The 16,024-nt window shown below is 40.0% G+C and overlaps 1 protein-coding gene across 3 annotated transcripts in view; it reads right to left on the reverse strand.

The window, feature by feature from the left end:
- The window catches only part of PLPPR1 (phospholipid phosphatase related 1), a 300,616-nt gene that overhangs the window by 45,541 nt on the left and 239,051 nt on the right, over positions 1-16,024 (reverse strand). For all 3 annotated transcript variants that reach the window (XM_025359298.1, XM_025359301.1, XM_025359300.1), the window contains one exon: positions 7,912-8,100. In XM_025359298.1, the coding sequence (XP_025215083.1) occupies positions 7,912-8,100 (189 nt within the window). The remainder of the gene's footprint in view (positions 1-7,911; positions 8,101-16,024) is intronic.

Consider the following 16,024-nt stretch of genomic DNA (forward strand, 5'->3'; position numbering starts at 1 on the left):
GATGCGTGACTTTGGGTAAGTAATGGAAACTTTTTGAGGTTCAGTTTTTGTTTTTCTAATGATTTGAATATGAACATAGTGACTATATTACATAGTTGTTGAGAGAATTAAAAAGTGAATGTAAAAGCAATAGATACCTATCCTGTTTTCTGTTTGTACTTGCTTGTCTACCCAGGCAAGAATGTGTGTTGAAACAAGAGAAAGAAATCATTGTGCCTAGTCCTGGAGTAAGGCAATATCGTGTAATTCTAGCTCAGCTCTGCCCTAACCAGGAGTTTAATTTTGGACTAGTTGCTTGACCTGTTTGGGTGTCAGTTTCTCATCTGTAAAATGAAGAAGTTTTAACTACAGGATCCCTAAGGTGCTTTTTTTTTTACTTCCAACATCTTTGCCATTATGATAGGAGCTAAAAAGAGAGGGCTTGTTTTGTTAAGGGAAACTGAATTCACATAACTGGGCTTCAATCTCAGTTCAGTCAGTTAAGCTCTCCAAGGCAAGCATGATTTCTTGAATTGCTTCTTCCTTCAGCCATAATTTCCTTCTACAATCCCATGGGCCTTTACCCTCACACCAGGTAACCTTCCCTGAAAGCAAAGTAGACACAGCCCACCCCAGAGTCATCACATTTCCTGATATCTCTGTCACTTTGGGTTCTTAAATGACAGCAGAGGCTGGTGATCAAATTTTGCCCACACCCTGGATATTCTAACACTCTGAGGAAGAGGAGAGAGTTCTTTATATACTCCCCAATATTAGTCTCTAAGTAGTTTCAGGGCTCTCAGTCTTACGGATTTTTAGAGACTTCTAATATTCTCCCTGAGAGGCTTCAATAGTAATAAGCATCTCTAAGAAGGCAGAAATTGTTTTTGTTTTAAATTTTGTTTAAAAGTCACCCAGGAGATTTTCAACCTACAGACCCTGCTGCTAGTCCTAACTGCCAATGTCTCCATGCTCTGCTTTAATCTTTCCTGATGAGTGCTGTCACATTGATAACCCCAGATCTGCAGAGAGCTTCCTGTCCCCTTACTTGCTGAGCTTTGGCTAGTTCAAGAGCTCTTGACTTCTGCTTTATTACACATTGATGCAATTCAGCTCTAGACACTTCCTATGCGTTTCAAAGCTCAAGGCTTAAATGGAACTGAGGCTGTTTGGATGATTCTGAAAATAGTTCAGTAAATGGGATAATAAATGTTCTTGTAAACTGAAGCCTCTCTACTGGTCTTACTCCAGAGGCCACATCCACCCATTCAGAAGGTGTCTTTAGTTGACACTTGATATAAAATACAGCACCAAGGCGGTATCATATATTTCCAAAGCACAGTGTTCTCTTATATCTTTTTTTTTTCTGAACAGTGAATACAAGGGAAATGGGAATTTAAAATGAGTTAGCTAAAATACTGCTTTCAGTAAAAAGTAAAATGCATTGAAAATCACATATTTTTAGGCAAACAATATTCTTTCCAAGAAACAAATTGTCAAGTTGCTTAACATAATCATCTAGTCGTCAATTATTAGGAGGCGTATATTGAAGATGGAAAGCATATCTCTTGGTGGAATGATGTCAGGGGAAAAACAATCTCTAAAGGAGATTTGGAGCAGTCATCTGCATATGGAGAGAAAATGGATTTAAGTTTTTAAAAAAAATCCACAATAATTAATGGGCATATCTAGAAATCTTTTCTAGAAAAATGTAAATTATAAACACTGAATATATTAGCAACAAAGAAAATGTAGTCATGGTGAAATTTTTTTTTTTTCAAAAAAGGAAGTCATGTGATAATGTACAAAAGGGAAAAAGATGTGAATTATAAAATGTTATAAAGAGTTTCAACAGATGAGGTTGTTCAGAGCCTGGAAAAGGCAGATTATGAGGAAGTACAAGACCCTACAATGTCTCCTTTGCTTCGGCAGCTGCACCCCTCGTCAGCCAGCCAACAGGCTTGCATTATTGAGAGCCCACTTTGTGATCTGCACTGTGCTCTGGGTTTTTACATTTGCTGGAAGAGCTTACAGCCCAGAAACCCCCAAATGAAGATTCACAATTTCCTCCAAATTGTGCCTTTCTATCAAGTTGTGTTTGTCTCTTCCTTTCCTAGGAAATTCTAGATGAGTCTTGTAATGCATGCGTGCACACTTGCATACAAAATGTGAGCTATTTCAATCCTCGGGCTGGAAGTCAAATGTTCTGCTGCTTCAATACTAAATACTCCCCTGTCACTTCGTTGTGAGGCCAAGAAAAAAGGTTTAATAGCCATTTTTTTCATGCCTTGTGCTGCTGGGGCTGAGATAAAATGAGGGTAAATCAGATTCTCTGCTGAGTAAATCCTCTTATCCAAACAGGCTCTCTTCCTTTGACTCTGAGTGTATGAGTTTATTCAGAAGGCCCAAGGCAGTAGTTAGCTAGGGTTTCCAGGTGGTCAGAACATACCCTGCAGATTTCTTTCAAGCATAGGTTGTCACTTTGGGCTAAACGGGGACACAGTAAATCCCCCATGCTCTAACCTTTCCTGAAGATCTGGGACAGCAGTGGCCTTGGCCTTTTGCAGTTAATCCCATGTGGTCGTGTCTCAATATGATGCTGATCTTTTCTGACAGCAAAGCACAAAAGGAGAAATAGGAAATGACAGGTTGAAAATACAGCAGAGTCTTTCCCCTCAAGCATTTCTTGTGCACCCCTGCAGTGGTGAATGGGGGTCATTAATGCCCATCTGCAGACACGCAGCACTGTAGGGTGCTAGGTTCTTCCATGGTTAATGTACTTGAGGGTGCACAGAAAACCAAGGACAGACAAGTCCACATTGAGCTACACTTTTGAGATTTGATATTAGTGTCTCACAGATCATCCGAGAGGAGTTACAACTTCATTATACTCCATAGAGAACAGGAAATGGTTTTAAGAAGGAATAAACAACTGTGCAGTTCTGTGAAACACTTAATCCAGCACAGAGGTGCACAATAAAACTCCAGAAAGTCGTGACTCGGGAATTTGGAAGGCTCCAAATGTTAGCTTCCGATCAGAATGTTCCTTTTTCAGTTTTCATGGAATCTGGGAACTGGTAGGTTCTTAGAGATCATTTAGCCTAACCCTTTCTTTTAGGTACAGATGAGGAAACTGAACCCACAGAGGGAACATGACTTATCAGAGGTCACACAGTTACTGGGGGCAGAGCTGTGAAATGAGACCTGCCTCTCTAGTCTTATCAAACCTGGGAAAAGATGACTATTGTAAGGACAGTGGAGGATGCATACTCAGAAGGAGGGGTGTGTGCTGAGGTGGGCACTTGGGAGCTGCAAGAGGTCATACCTCACCAAGATGGGACAGGAGAAGTGAATGCAGCTCCTTGTTCCCAGGAAACTGTTCCCACGAAACTTCCCTGAGTATTATCAGAAAAGTTCTTCTGTTTTCTATCTTGCTGATGTTCATGTATTTTTAGGTCTTGAGGGAAAATCAAGCACCATTAGCAGGGTAGGAAGGCCATGCTGTTCTTTGCCATTGACCTGTCAGCTGCAATCAGCCCTGGTTCCTAGCAATGCCACTCATTTGTGAGGAAAGTAAGTGGAACCAAATGAGTGGCTGTCTAATCATGTTCAGAACTAGGGGGAACCTTCAGCAAATCATCTAACCAACTTGAGTCTCAACAGTCTCAACTCAGAATGAAAGAAATTGGACCACACACTTTCTCTATGTTCTTTGGCAGTTCTGAGGATAAATTAGGTCATCCTCGCACAATATAAGTATATTAAAAGATTTTATTCTTGTGAACATCACTGATGGAATATATTTGGGGGTTTGTCAGTATTATCAGTCATATTTGTTACCCAGAGAAGCAAAGGAATGAAAAACCAAATCAGGGTTTCCTAATTGAGAACTAGAGTAGAAGTGTAGGTGCTTTGTGCTGTGTCCACAGACCATATCACCTTGACTTCCATGGCAGCAGTTGTTCTACATTTCAATTAGTGTCATTTGGGGAAAATGAATTAATGGAAGAGATAAGATCAAAAGCTGTAGCCTGGAGAAGAGCTTCTGCTGAAAATCTTAACATGAAAGAAGACCTATCACTTGATAGGTGACGAGAAAATCCTTTGTAAAGTTTTGGTGATGTGTGTTTTTATTAGAATTGCCATTTTCAAGGCTTATTAAAGTTTTGTCATTTTGTAATTATTGCCAAAATAAATGGACTATAAAATTTGTTTTAGAGGTATGTCTTTGGTTTAAAAATAATATGCATTCATGTAGAATTTGGAAAGAAATATATAAAAGTATAAATGAAGAAAAACTAACATTACCATTCAGAAATAATAGTTGAAAATGTTTAGTTTCTTTCTATTCCTTTTATAATTATAAATTTGGGATTATACTTGCATTATCTACAATGTGTCTTTTTAGGATCTATTAAATATTCAGACCCACAGACTACATTTGGTGCTGGTCCACTTGGAAGAAACCACAACTTGCCGGCAGGGTAGCATTACCTATTTATCTTTAGCACATGTCTTTGCAGTGGTCCAGCAGAGCAATACAGCTCAGGTGCATGGAGGCTACATACATTTCAGAGGATGCAGGAGTTACCCTGGCTGAAAAGCCACATGCCCTATAGGAGTCAATATATGATGTAACAGCTCCATAGGCATAGTTTCCAGGGTCCCACAATAGATACACCAAGTTACCAGAGTCACTGTTATTGGAAGTCATAGCAGAAGCACTCTCTCAGGTTATAACAATTATCTGAGAATAGATGCAATTCACCAATAAGGGCTCGATTTTACCTAGTGATATAATTGATACATATTATCTTTTCCTAGGGAAACAGAGGCAGAAAATTATGAGGTCAGATTATCTTATGGAAGAGAAAAAGATCTCACCCACAATACTGTATACAATTTTTTGGCCTTAAAAATCCTAATACTAAATTACAAACATGTTCCATCACTACTTAAGGTGTTTCAAAAACATGGCTGGCACATAATGTATTAAACTAATCTTCTGGTATTGCATATTTAGCTAGTTCCAAGTTTCTCATTATTAAAACTATTACTGACATGAACATCCCTATATACAAATCTTTGTATTTTTATAAATCTAGAAAATGTAATTAATGACTGGGTCTGAAGTTTATTATGCTCTTAATACATCTTTAACAAACTACTCTTCAGAAAGAAAATATTAGTTTATGCTTTGACTAGTATTACAGGAAAGGCTCTACATTCATCAACATAGACTAAGTTCCTGGAAAACATTTGCCAATTTTATATGAGAAAAATGCTGTATCCTTTAAAAAATGATTCTACTGATGAGTTTGGAAATATTTATCTGCACATAGTCTATTGATTGCTGGTTGTTAGTTGTCTATTCTTGTCCTCTCTCATTTTGATTTTGGGAAGCTCATCCTTTTTAGTATTAAGGGTATTTACATTTGAGTCTCCTATGTGGCAAACTTTTTTGCAGTCTTTACTTCTGATAGAAATTTTTATTCTTATGTAGGCAAATCTACCAGTTTGTTTCTATATGCTTGCATCAACACTGCTAAGTGAGATTATTGTTACTATTTGGGGTGCTTTTGTGGGTATTTATGTGGACTCACTTTCCAAGTTCTTGACATCCATATTTTTCTTGTTTGTAATATGCATGGAAAAGTTTTTCATTTATGAAGAGGCCTTGAAACATTTTATATAGTTTGAGATTTTTTTATTCCTCAAATGTTTGAGGAAAACTATTCCACAACTATGTGTCCTGAGTACTATTTTTTGAGATAAATTTTGGCATGTTTAAAATTTTATTCTGTTGGCATTCATATATTCAGCTTTGCTACATGTTTTTAAAAAAATTTTGATATAAGGCATCACTGTTATTGAGATATAAGCATTTATTGGCACACAATTGTACATACAACTTAAGTCTTAAGTTTATATTTTTATTTATTTTTGCTTTTGAGTATATGTTTTCTTAACTGTATTTGTATGTCTGCCTTTCTATGAATAGACTAGCCAGGCAGATTTACATTTAATTTATTAATTCTATTTTCTGATTCTAACTTGCTGCTCACAATTTTTATTAATCCATTTCATTTTTCCTATATTTTTTAAAATGTAAAACAATCTCTATAATTATAAAAAGCAAAGGAGAACCTAGGCAATGATAAATGAAATTTCCTGGGACTGGGAAGATGAGAGGAAATATGCTAGTAAGTCAATGGATCACTCAAGGCTGCCTGTCTGAATACATAGGAAAATGATATGCTTATGAGACTGGAAGAAACCAGGACCCAATTCTAGACTGAGTCCGCGGCCTCCAGGTAGAGCCACCATGAAACCATACCAGACAGAACCCAGTCTGGCCTCCTAGTTTTACATGGGGTGTGGAGTGTGTCACATTGTGAGGTACATGGAAAAGTGTCTTCTGTGCTTTCTCTTATTCTGTAGGCTGGTAAGAGGCGCACCGACATCAGCCTTCCTCTGGGGAATGGGCATATCTCCCTTCACTCCCTTCACTGTAGAACTGGAGAGAAGAGGTCTTAATGAGGGTTCTCAGTGAAATTTCATTCCTTTCAGAAGTAGGAAGTTGGTTTGTGATTCCAAAGAGGGCAAAGAGCAGTTCCAGCCAGGATTTTGGTTTCCCAATTCCTGACCACTTCATAAATGCCAGGCACTGTGCTAAGTCATTTCTAAGCCCCACAACAATGCATGAGGTAAGCATTCATTTGTCCTTATTTTATATGAGAGAGAACAGTGAGGTGACTTGCCCCAAAGCCAGGATGTGAATCCAGGTATGCTGGGCAGCAACGCTTGTGTTTCTTAGCCCCTCTGATACATCATGTTGTGGCTCATCAACGCTGATCTTAGTCCTTACAGCAGTCTTATCATTTAAGGGAGAGCTTTGTAGAGCCTGGGATCAATGAGCCAAATGAATTTACTATGCCCGTATTATTTATCTTCAAAATTCTATTCCATTTCTCATCCGAAGGGAAGCAAAACATTGGCACAGAAAAACAATATTTGAACTGAGTATCTGAGCAATTGCTGTATTCCTCGGCATGCCAGTCAGTATTTTTATTACTGCTGAGTAGAGGGCAGGTAGGGGAGGAGGGAGAGTTGGGGGAGTCAGCTGTCAGAAGAGAAGGAGGGGAATGGAAACTAAGATCACATCCTGACTAATCTGACCTTATGGCATATTTAGGCAGAAACACTTAATTTAAAACTCCCCCAAATATCATTTTTAAAATAAAAATTAAATTGTCTAAGTGTTAAATCACTTGACTAGGTAACACAGATCTGCAAACTTTATGCTGTTAAGCAATCTCTCTAGAGGACTGTGTGGCCAACTTTTTGCTTCATGGAAGAGAAAATGAAATAAATGAAGGTAAAGTTGCAACTTAATTTAATGTGATACAATGTGAACAGAGCCAGAGTCATCAAGGATGAATCATAGCAAACTTCAGGTTAAGCAATTTATCTCATCTCTGGCCTCTCTGGAAGTTCAATGAGAACAGCAGGAGATACCCGCCTGAGGGATTCTATTCTACTCTAATCTTAGTCGTTATATCACTGCCAGCACTTACATTCAGAATCTCTTTTGAATACATGCAACTCATAGCATATTTTTTCAAGAGGACAATAGCCGTTCTTAACACATTAGCCAGTCATACCTGTTGATTTATAACATTCTCACATGCTTTTAAAAACAACCGTCTTTTTAAAATTCAGATACCGAAAAACCAAAGCCACCTATATAAGACAAGACCCATTTTAATGAGTTTTTCTGCAGAGCTCCATTCACTCTGTTTTGGCTGAAACAGGATGCCACTGATAAAGCTGCTGGTGAATGCTGAGGAAGAGAAGAAAGAGGAGAAAAAGCAGACAGGAAATATTCTTGGGTATCTGACAATAAAGAGGAAAGTCTATTTCTGTACTTACAATAGCAGTTGGGGTGGCAGCCAGCACACAATAGAGCACCAGAGGGGTGATGAAGCTTTCTTCTTCTGTCCCTGGGTAAGGCTTCATTAAGTCTCCGTCCTGACAGAAGAATCCTTGGATATGCACCTGAAAAGTGTCAGTGCATTCGAAGTAGTAGGCAAGCAGCACTGTCCCAGCCATGATGACAAGCTGAAAATACAGCATGGCCACACAGAGACATTAGCAGGGCTTCGGAGCAGCCCTTGCCCCTCAGAGCACACTCCCTCCATCACCCCAGCAGCGGCTCTCCTGATATTGGTATTGGCGAGTGTGTGCGTGCCTGGCGCAGCGTGCTCTGGGAGTGTGTGCTTGCTTGTCTGCCTTGTAACATCTGTTCTATAAACCTTGCAGCAAATAATGAGCAGCTCCCATCTGAAAGGCAGATCCCAGCCAGGCTTGTAGAGAGCTTCAGCCTCTGCTGCCACCCTCTCAGAGTCTCAGAGTATGCATGGGAACCAAGGCACTATAGCCATTTAGGACAGAGGTGAAAAGTCAAAAGGTAGTCGCAAGAGAGTTGTCAAGACATAGATGTGAGAACTGTTCATGAGCAATTTCATACAATATTACAGGTAGACTCACCTTATGAAATATGAAAGGTAGGTAAATCATGAGTAAACGAAGGAATGGACAAATGAAGAAATTAGCAGGAAAGCTAAATCCTAGATGGGTCAAGGGAAATTTCGATGCCCTAAGTTATTGGCAGGTATCCTACATCAGTCATAACTTTTATGTTTTTCCAAAATGGTTTCTGCCAGTAAGTCAAGGACTTTGCTGATGATCGTATCTTATTATAGAAATATGCCCTTCGTAAGATTTAGACATTAAAAAAAAAGACACAGTTATCCTTTTGTTTTGACTCAGATGTCCTAGATACTCACCAAAGTTTATAGTTTTTGGCAGGTATGTGGAATTGAGGGGATGTGGAAAGGTAACATTTTTTTCCATTCATATTTGGAAATCACCAATGCCAAGATGGTGATAAAGTCAGATAGAAAATACATCTGAGGTCATGAAATTACAGAAATTTAAGCTGGGAGAGATCTTAGAGTTCTTCCTGTCTGACACCTTTATTTCATAGATGAGGAAAGTGGAACTGACCACTGCCTGATTATCCAAAAATTAAACTAAACATGTGCTTAGGTTGAGCATTAACAAAACAGGGAAACTAAAATGAAGAAAATATATTTTTAAATGTTGATTTGTTTAAAGGAATCAAAGTTATGCAAAAAACATTAGAACTTGGTAGGACATCTTTAGATACCTATGGCTTAAAGTTGTGTGTATTTTGAAGTACATATAAGGCAGTGAAGGGAAATCATAATCTTTTCAGGGCTTAAGAAGCCTGAAGTTCTTATTTCAGCCCTGGAATGACTAATCCAAGGCCACACAGCTGGTTAGTGTTAAAGCCAGGACTAGAAACTCACATTTCCTGATCTGTAGGAAAAAAGCAAAAGCTGAGTTGTATCAGGATCTAAAACTGCATCTTATACGAAAAGGTGGAGAGTGATGGGGGAGGCAAAGTAGCTAAACGCCAGCACAGAGTGGCAATTTTTGGCATTCTCATCCATTTTCCTATCCATTGCTTTAGCCACAACATTGAAGCACAGCCTTTACCCTCTGCCCCACTGTAACCCATTCTCTGGAACCAGCACAGCCTCTACTTCTGGGATAATAATTCTGCAACTCTTCCCTACAGTAGCAGATAGCATCATTTATCTTTAAGGGTCATCTGATGCCTTTCCTCTTTGGTATCTCTGTTATAATGTGTCTCAAGTACAAACTTCTGTTTGGTTTGGTTTTGTTTTTGAGACAGAGTCTCGCTCTGTTGCACAGGCTGAAGTACAGTGGCAAGATCTCGGCTCACTGCAACCTCCGCCTCCTGGGTTCAAGTGATTCTCCTGCCTTGGCCTCCTGAGTAGCCGGGATTACAGGTGTACACCACCACGCCTGGCTAATTTTTGTATTTTTAGTAGAGACGGGGTTTCAACATGTTCAGGCTGGTTTCGAACTCCTGACCTCAGGTGATCCACCCACCTCGGCCTTCCAAAGTGCTGGGATTATACAGGCATGAGCCACTGTGCCCCGCTTCAAGTACAAATTTCTAACCATCTGATCTAAAGGTGTTTACCTTTTGACTACATCCATTGCCACCTTTCCTTTTATTCCAATTAGGTCACAAACCATCTCTCCATTCACTAGCCCTTATACATGACCTGTTTCTGGCTGTTTATGGATTACATTCTAGTATCTAGCATTTTCTGCTCCCAGAGATGTGGATCTCCAATCATAACTTTGGACTGTCCAGTAATCTCTGGACACTTCCATGTGTTTTCCCATGCTGGAGTTGTTTATTGGGGCCACATGTAAATCACCAACCTTTATGCCAGCCTTCTCTGCTGTTTGAAGTAATTGGTTTATTTTCCTTATAGCAACAGAGAAGATTTCCTATAAGATTGAGAAAGATACTCCAAAGCTACCCCTGCTAATAGGTGCTCTTGATTGCAGCTAGTTTATAAAATCAAAGCTATCAAGTTTGTTTCTTTTATGCTTGACTGGTTAAGTGAGTTGACCTGATGGAAAGGAACCTAGCCAGTTGACTTGATGTTTTGAAGATGAAATAACACCAGGCTTCTAACAGTTTTAAGGCTCTGCCTCTGGAGTTCTGTCTGTGCCCCTGTACAGGGCTGATCTGGGATTTTTGTGTGTCTCATCCATGTGGCTGGAAACAGTTTTCTCTCTCTCGGCTTCATCAGCTCTTGGGAGATATCTGCTTGGGAATAGGCAAGATCTATGGGGGTTTCTGGACAAAAAAATAAAAACCAAAATGACATCTACCTTCCTCTTTTGTGGGAAGAGGATTGTATTTTATGGGTAGTTTTGTGCTACCACTTCCTTTTTCTAAAAAAGGTGAAAATGATGTAAAGGAAAGCAAAAACTTACTATCTAGGAAAAGAACTCAAGACAAACACAAGGAATGGAAACTCTGAAAATGGAACTATCTTAACACCAAATACACTGAAATCAATGAAGATCTAACAACAAAGAAAGCATTACAGGCCTAAATTTGAGATCTATAGAATAAATCTTGACTAGTTGCCTAGTTGATTTAATCCTGGAAGCAGCATTCAGAACTGAATAAATTAAAAGTTGATAAAAATTTGCAGGACATAAAGTAAAGAACCTTGGAGACCCAAAGGGTAGTAGTGGTAGGTAGGAGCTTCAGCAGCTTATGTGACAGAACTGACCCCCCAGCATGACTTGGCTTGCCTTGGCTCTTCCCTCGAGCAGCCAGAAACTCTTCCCTGTCATTTTTCTTTTTCTTTCTTTTTTTTTTGAGACAGGGTATCATTCTATCTTCCACTGCTGGAGTGCAGTGACAGGATCTCAGCTCACTGCCACCTCCGCCTCCCCAGTAGCTGGGATTACAGGTGCATGCCATCATGCTCAGCTAATTTTTTGTATTTTTAGTAGAGACAAGGGTTCATCATGTTGACCAGGCTGGTCTCAAACTCTTGACCTCAAGTGATGCACCCATCTCAGCCTCCCAAAGTGCTGGGATTACAGACGTGAGCCATCGGTGCCTGGCCTTTCCTGTCATTTTCAAGCAATCCTCAAACTCCATGGAAAGTCCCCCAGTAATGCTATTTAGAGATGCACAGATGCAAAAATAGAACAACTCAGATTTTGATTTCTAGTTGATTTTCTGTTGAACATTCTCCTGAGACCATATTTTTAAAGGAAACTGATGCACATACTGCAGGAACAGAAACAACAAGCACTGATTCTGTCTCCGTGAGCAGAGAGATCCATCTCACTGCACTGATGGTGACACAAAATTAGCCACCCACATACTCCCTTCTTCCTGCCTGTCCTGAGACATGATTTATCACTGTCTATGTTTGTGTCACTGGTGCCAGCTGGCACACTTGCCATCTCTGTTGCCTTCCTCAGCTCCATTTAGGAATGCATGGAGGGAGGCCATAATGTTAGTGTCACATGAGCAGATGGTGAGGCCATGCTGGGTGCAAGTACTGGTGGAAGGGTTGAAGATGTCAGTGTGAAAGAAGCAATTATGACTGTGGGAGTATAACAAGGTGTAAGGAGCTCATGTACCAAGGACTTTCCTCAGCTGTTGCTTTCCACGAATGACAATCCAATACAGTAGCCCAAAATGCATTAAGTGCTGACCATTCCACGAGGCTTCAGAAGGCAGAAGTCAGCAATATCTGAAATTCAGCTTCCTGTGGTTGAAAGCACGTGTTTCTACCAAGGCCCTTTGCTGGTTGAAGAAAAGTAAAAATGTTAAGAAGAGCAATAATTGTGAAGGTCACAAAACTGAGAGAAGAGGATGAGAACTTTTTCCAACAGGCTGTTAAGTCTGGAGGAACTGTGGACCAATAATTTATATGTCCTGATACAAGCTGGGGAAACAGGGAATCAGATAATGATGGTGTGACTCATGTGAGCCTGTGTGTCCAAGGCAGTAGGACAGAGGCAAGAGTTTGGAACGAGAGTATTCATGAAGCATCTTGTCTCAAGTGTAAAGGGCATATTTCAAACTGGGGAATCCTAGTGGTAGGTGACCAACCATCCAGTTTGTTGAGGGCTGAGGGGCTTCCTGGGGCACAGGACATTCAGGGCTAAAACTAGAATGGCCCTGAGCAATCTGGGGTGATTAAACACAAACAATGAACCAGGCACAGACAAACCAGAGACAATGAATATTTTCCTCCCCAAAGAAGTTTCTCATTCTGGTTCAGCCATGAGCTATCAAAGCTAGTCAATCAGCAACTCCTCTTGTGAGCTGCCTCCGAACTCAGTCTCACTCTAAGTGCTGTGAAGGTGAGGAATTCTCAGACATGCTCTCCAACCCCAAGTAATTTGTAATCTACCTGGGGCGTGCCCACCAACACAGGGAACAACAAGTCTTCTGTAGGAGGTTGTCTGCTGATCCCAAGTGGGAGTCATGCATGGCTGCAGGTGCCTGGTGAACTGGTTGGGAGAGGAGTTGATGGAAGGAGAACAATGGAAGGGGGGATATTGCGTGAGGGAGAAGAGGATGCATGTGGAGGGAGAGGGATGTGTAGTGTCTGCTTAGGGTATTGGTTTTGGTCCAGCCCCATCAATATAGATGTTCAATTCATAGAGCGAGGGGATAAAGGAAACATTGGGCAGAGGGGGTATGACATCAGAGCTTAGGTGGTAAGAACTGACATGGTTGTGACATGAAAGCAATGCCTTAGCCAGGACACCAGGGAATAGCATACTTTAAGGATTTGGATGTTTTTTGGTATTGGAATAAAGCATCCCAGTCACAAATGTCAATGGTTGCACACAAGGCTGGGATGGGAAACCCTCAAGTAGCATTGACGGAACTGGAAACCAATGTAGTAGGCTAGAGGGGAAGCACATAAATTGATAGTGAGCCCCCGTGAGACCTCACTGGGGAGCCTTAGAAATAAGTACGACCCCCTGAGAGGGGCTGGAGGTCCTCCATATACAACAGAGGCAAGAGCTAAGGAGGTGGAAGAAGGAAGAGAGGGAGGAAGAAAAGGAGGAGGAGGCAGAGATGGTAATGCCATACTGTGCATGTCCCAGGAACTGTTTTAAACACCTTACGTAAATTAACACTTCATCTGCCCAACCATCGTGGTGGCAAGTATATTATTATTTCCATTTTACAGATAAGGAAACAGGCACAGACAGATTGCATGAGGTCACACGGCTCACAGGGGTAAACCTTGGATGATTACTATAAATATATCTCTCCACTCAAATTTGTGTGGCCTAGGGGAAAGTCAGGTCACAAATATAAGTCAGCAGAATATTAAGAATTAAACTATGTTACATACTTGGATACTTTATTTAAATGTTTCCAAGTGTCAGTTTTCTCATCTGTATGAAGGTTAATAACCATCTCACAAAAATGCAATGAGGTGTGTTTATATATTCCTATTTTGTTCCAAAAATCAACTTTCATCAAATAAAGTAAGCTAGCGTCAGCAAGAAGTTGGAAAGGAAGCAGGAAAGAAATAAATATAAAATAAAGGCAGGGATTACAATGCTTCATTGTAAATTGTCTAATAGTCAACGCAATAAGGAAATGGTGGTCAATATCTGTAAGATCAAAACCAAACCAATGGTTAAAGGATAAGCAGAATACTTCTGATATAGTGACCAGACAGGAGTTCTTCCTTTGGGTTCTCATGAAAAATGTAACAGGATAAACAGTGATTCAGTGGTGAGTATGATGGTGCTGTTCTTTTTTAAAATTTTTCTTTTTTGAAAATTATACTTTAAGTTCCGGGATACATGTGTAGAACGTCCAGGTTTGTTACACAGGTATACATGTGCCATGGTGGTTTGCTGCACCCATCAACCCATCATGTACATTAGGTATTTCTCCTAATGCGATCCCACCCCCGATAGGCCCCGGTGTGTGATGTTCCCCTCCCTGTGTCCAGGTGTTCTCATTGTTCAACTCCCACTTATGAGTGAGAATATGCATTATTTGGTTTTCTGTTCTTGTGTTAGTTTGCTGAGAATGATCGTTTCCTGCTTCATCCATGTCCTTGCAAAGGACATGAACTCATCTTTTTTTATGGCTGCATAGTATTTCATGGTGTACATGTGCCACATTTTCTTTATCCAGTCTATCATTGATGGGCATTTGGGTTGGTTCCAAGTCTTTGCTATTGTGAACAGTGCCGCAGTAAACATATGTGTGCGTGTGTCTTTATAGTAGAATGATTTATAATCCTTTGGGCATATACCCAGTAATGGGATTGCTGGGTCAAATGGTATTTCTGGTTCTAGATCCTTGAGGAATCGCCACACTGTCTTCCACAATGGTTGAACTAATTTACATTCCCACCAACAGTGTAAAAGCATTCCTATTTCTCCACATCCTCTCTAGTATCTATTGTTTCCTGACGGTGCTGTTCTTAATATGGGACCTCATATCAACTTAATATTGGTTTCATATAAGCAAAACTCACAAAAACAGGACTCTGAAATAGAATGGAGGAGGTAGGCATTATGATTCAGTTGCAGTTGAACTTGAGAGAGACAGCATAATGAAAGGTTAAGAGTACAGGACAGACTGCCTAGGTTGGAAACCAGCTGTGCTGCCTACTATGTGTGATCTAAATTTTTGTGCCTCCATTTGAAAAATTGGGTTAATAATACCATAGCACCTAATGCTTCAGATTATCATGAAGATTAAATGAGGATCGTGTAATAAGTTCTTAGAGCAGTATCTGACTCATAACAAAAATCGTTTCCTAGAAGAGTACATAGACTGTGTATCTTTCAAGACTCCTTCCTTAGCAAAGTTTTTCTCAGTTTAGTTTTTAAAAACTAATGGGAAGCAGTGAATTAGAGACTATTTTTCTAGCAAGTCTCCAGTTAGTTAAATACAGACCTATATCTTTGTATTTTTCTTTAAGTTCAGGTCTACATATGCAGGATGTACAGGTCTGTTTCATAGGTAAATGTGTGTCATGGGAGTTTGTTGTACAGATTATTTCATCATGCAGGTATAAACTCTAGTATCCATTCGTTATTTTTCCTGATCCTCTGCCCTTCGGTAGGTTCCAGTATGCATTGTTCCCCTCTATGTGTCCATGTGTTATCATTAAGCTCCCACTTACAAGTCAGAACGTGTAGTATTTTGTTTTCTGTGTCTGCGTTAATTTGCTAAGGATAATGGCCTCCAGCTCCATCCATGTTCTGGCAAAGGACGTGATCTCATTCTTTTTTATGGATGCATATTATTCCATGGTGTATATGTACCACAGTTTATTTATCTAGTCTATCATTGTTGAGCATTTGGATTGGTTCCATGACAGACCTATATCTTTTAATTAAGGCAATTAAACTGTGGTTAAGAAGGACATCCTCTCGTGAAAACTGAGGGACTTCAAATGTACCAGTGTGTATATGAGAATTCATCCCTTCTTCTTTAAGGACTAAACAGGTGCCCACAGGCAAGGATATGTAGATGGAATGCCATCATCCAGTCATTCAACTAATATTGCCTGTCTACTATACACAGATATCAATAATACTTAGT

This window comes from Theropithecus gelada, chromosome 15 (genome assembly GCF_003255815.1).
Source record: "Theropithecus gelada isolate Dixy chromosome 15, Tgel_1.0, whole genome shotgun sequence".
In the NCBI taxonomy this organism is placed as follows: domain Eukaryota; kingdom Metazoa; phylum Chordata; class Mammalia; order Primates; family Cercopithecidae; genus Theropithecus; species Theropithecus gelada.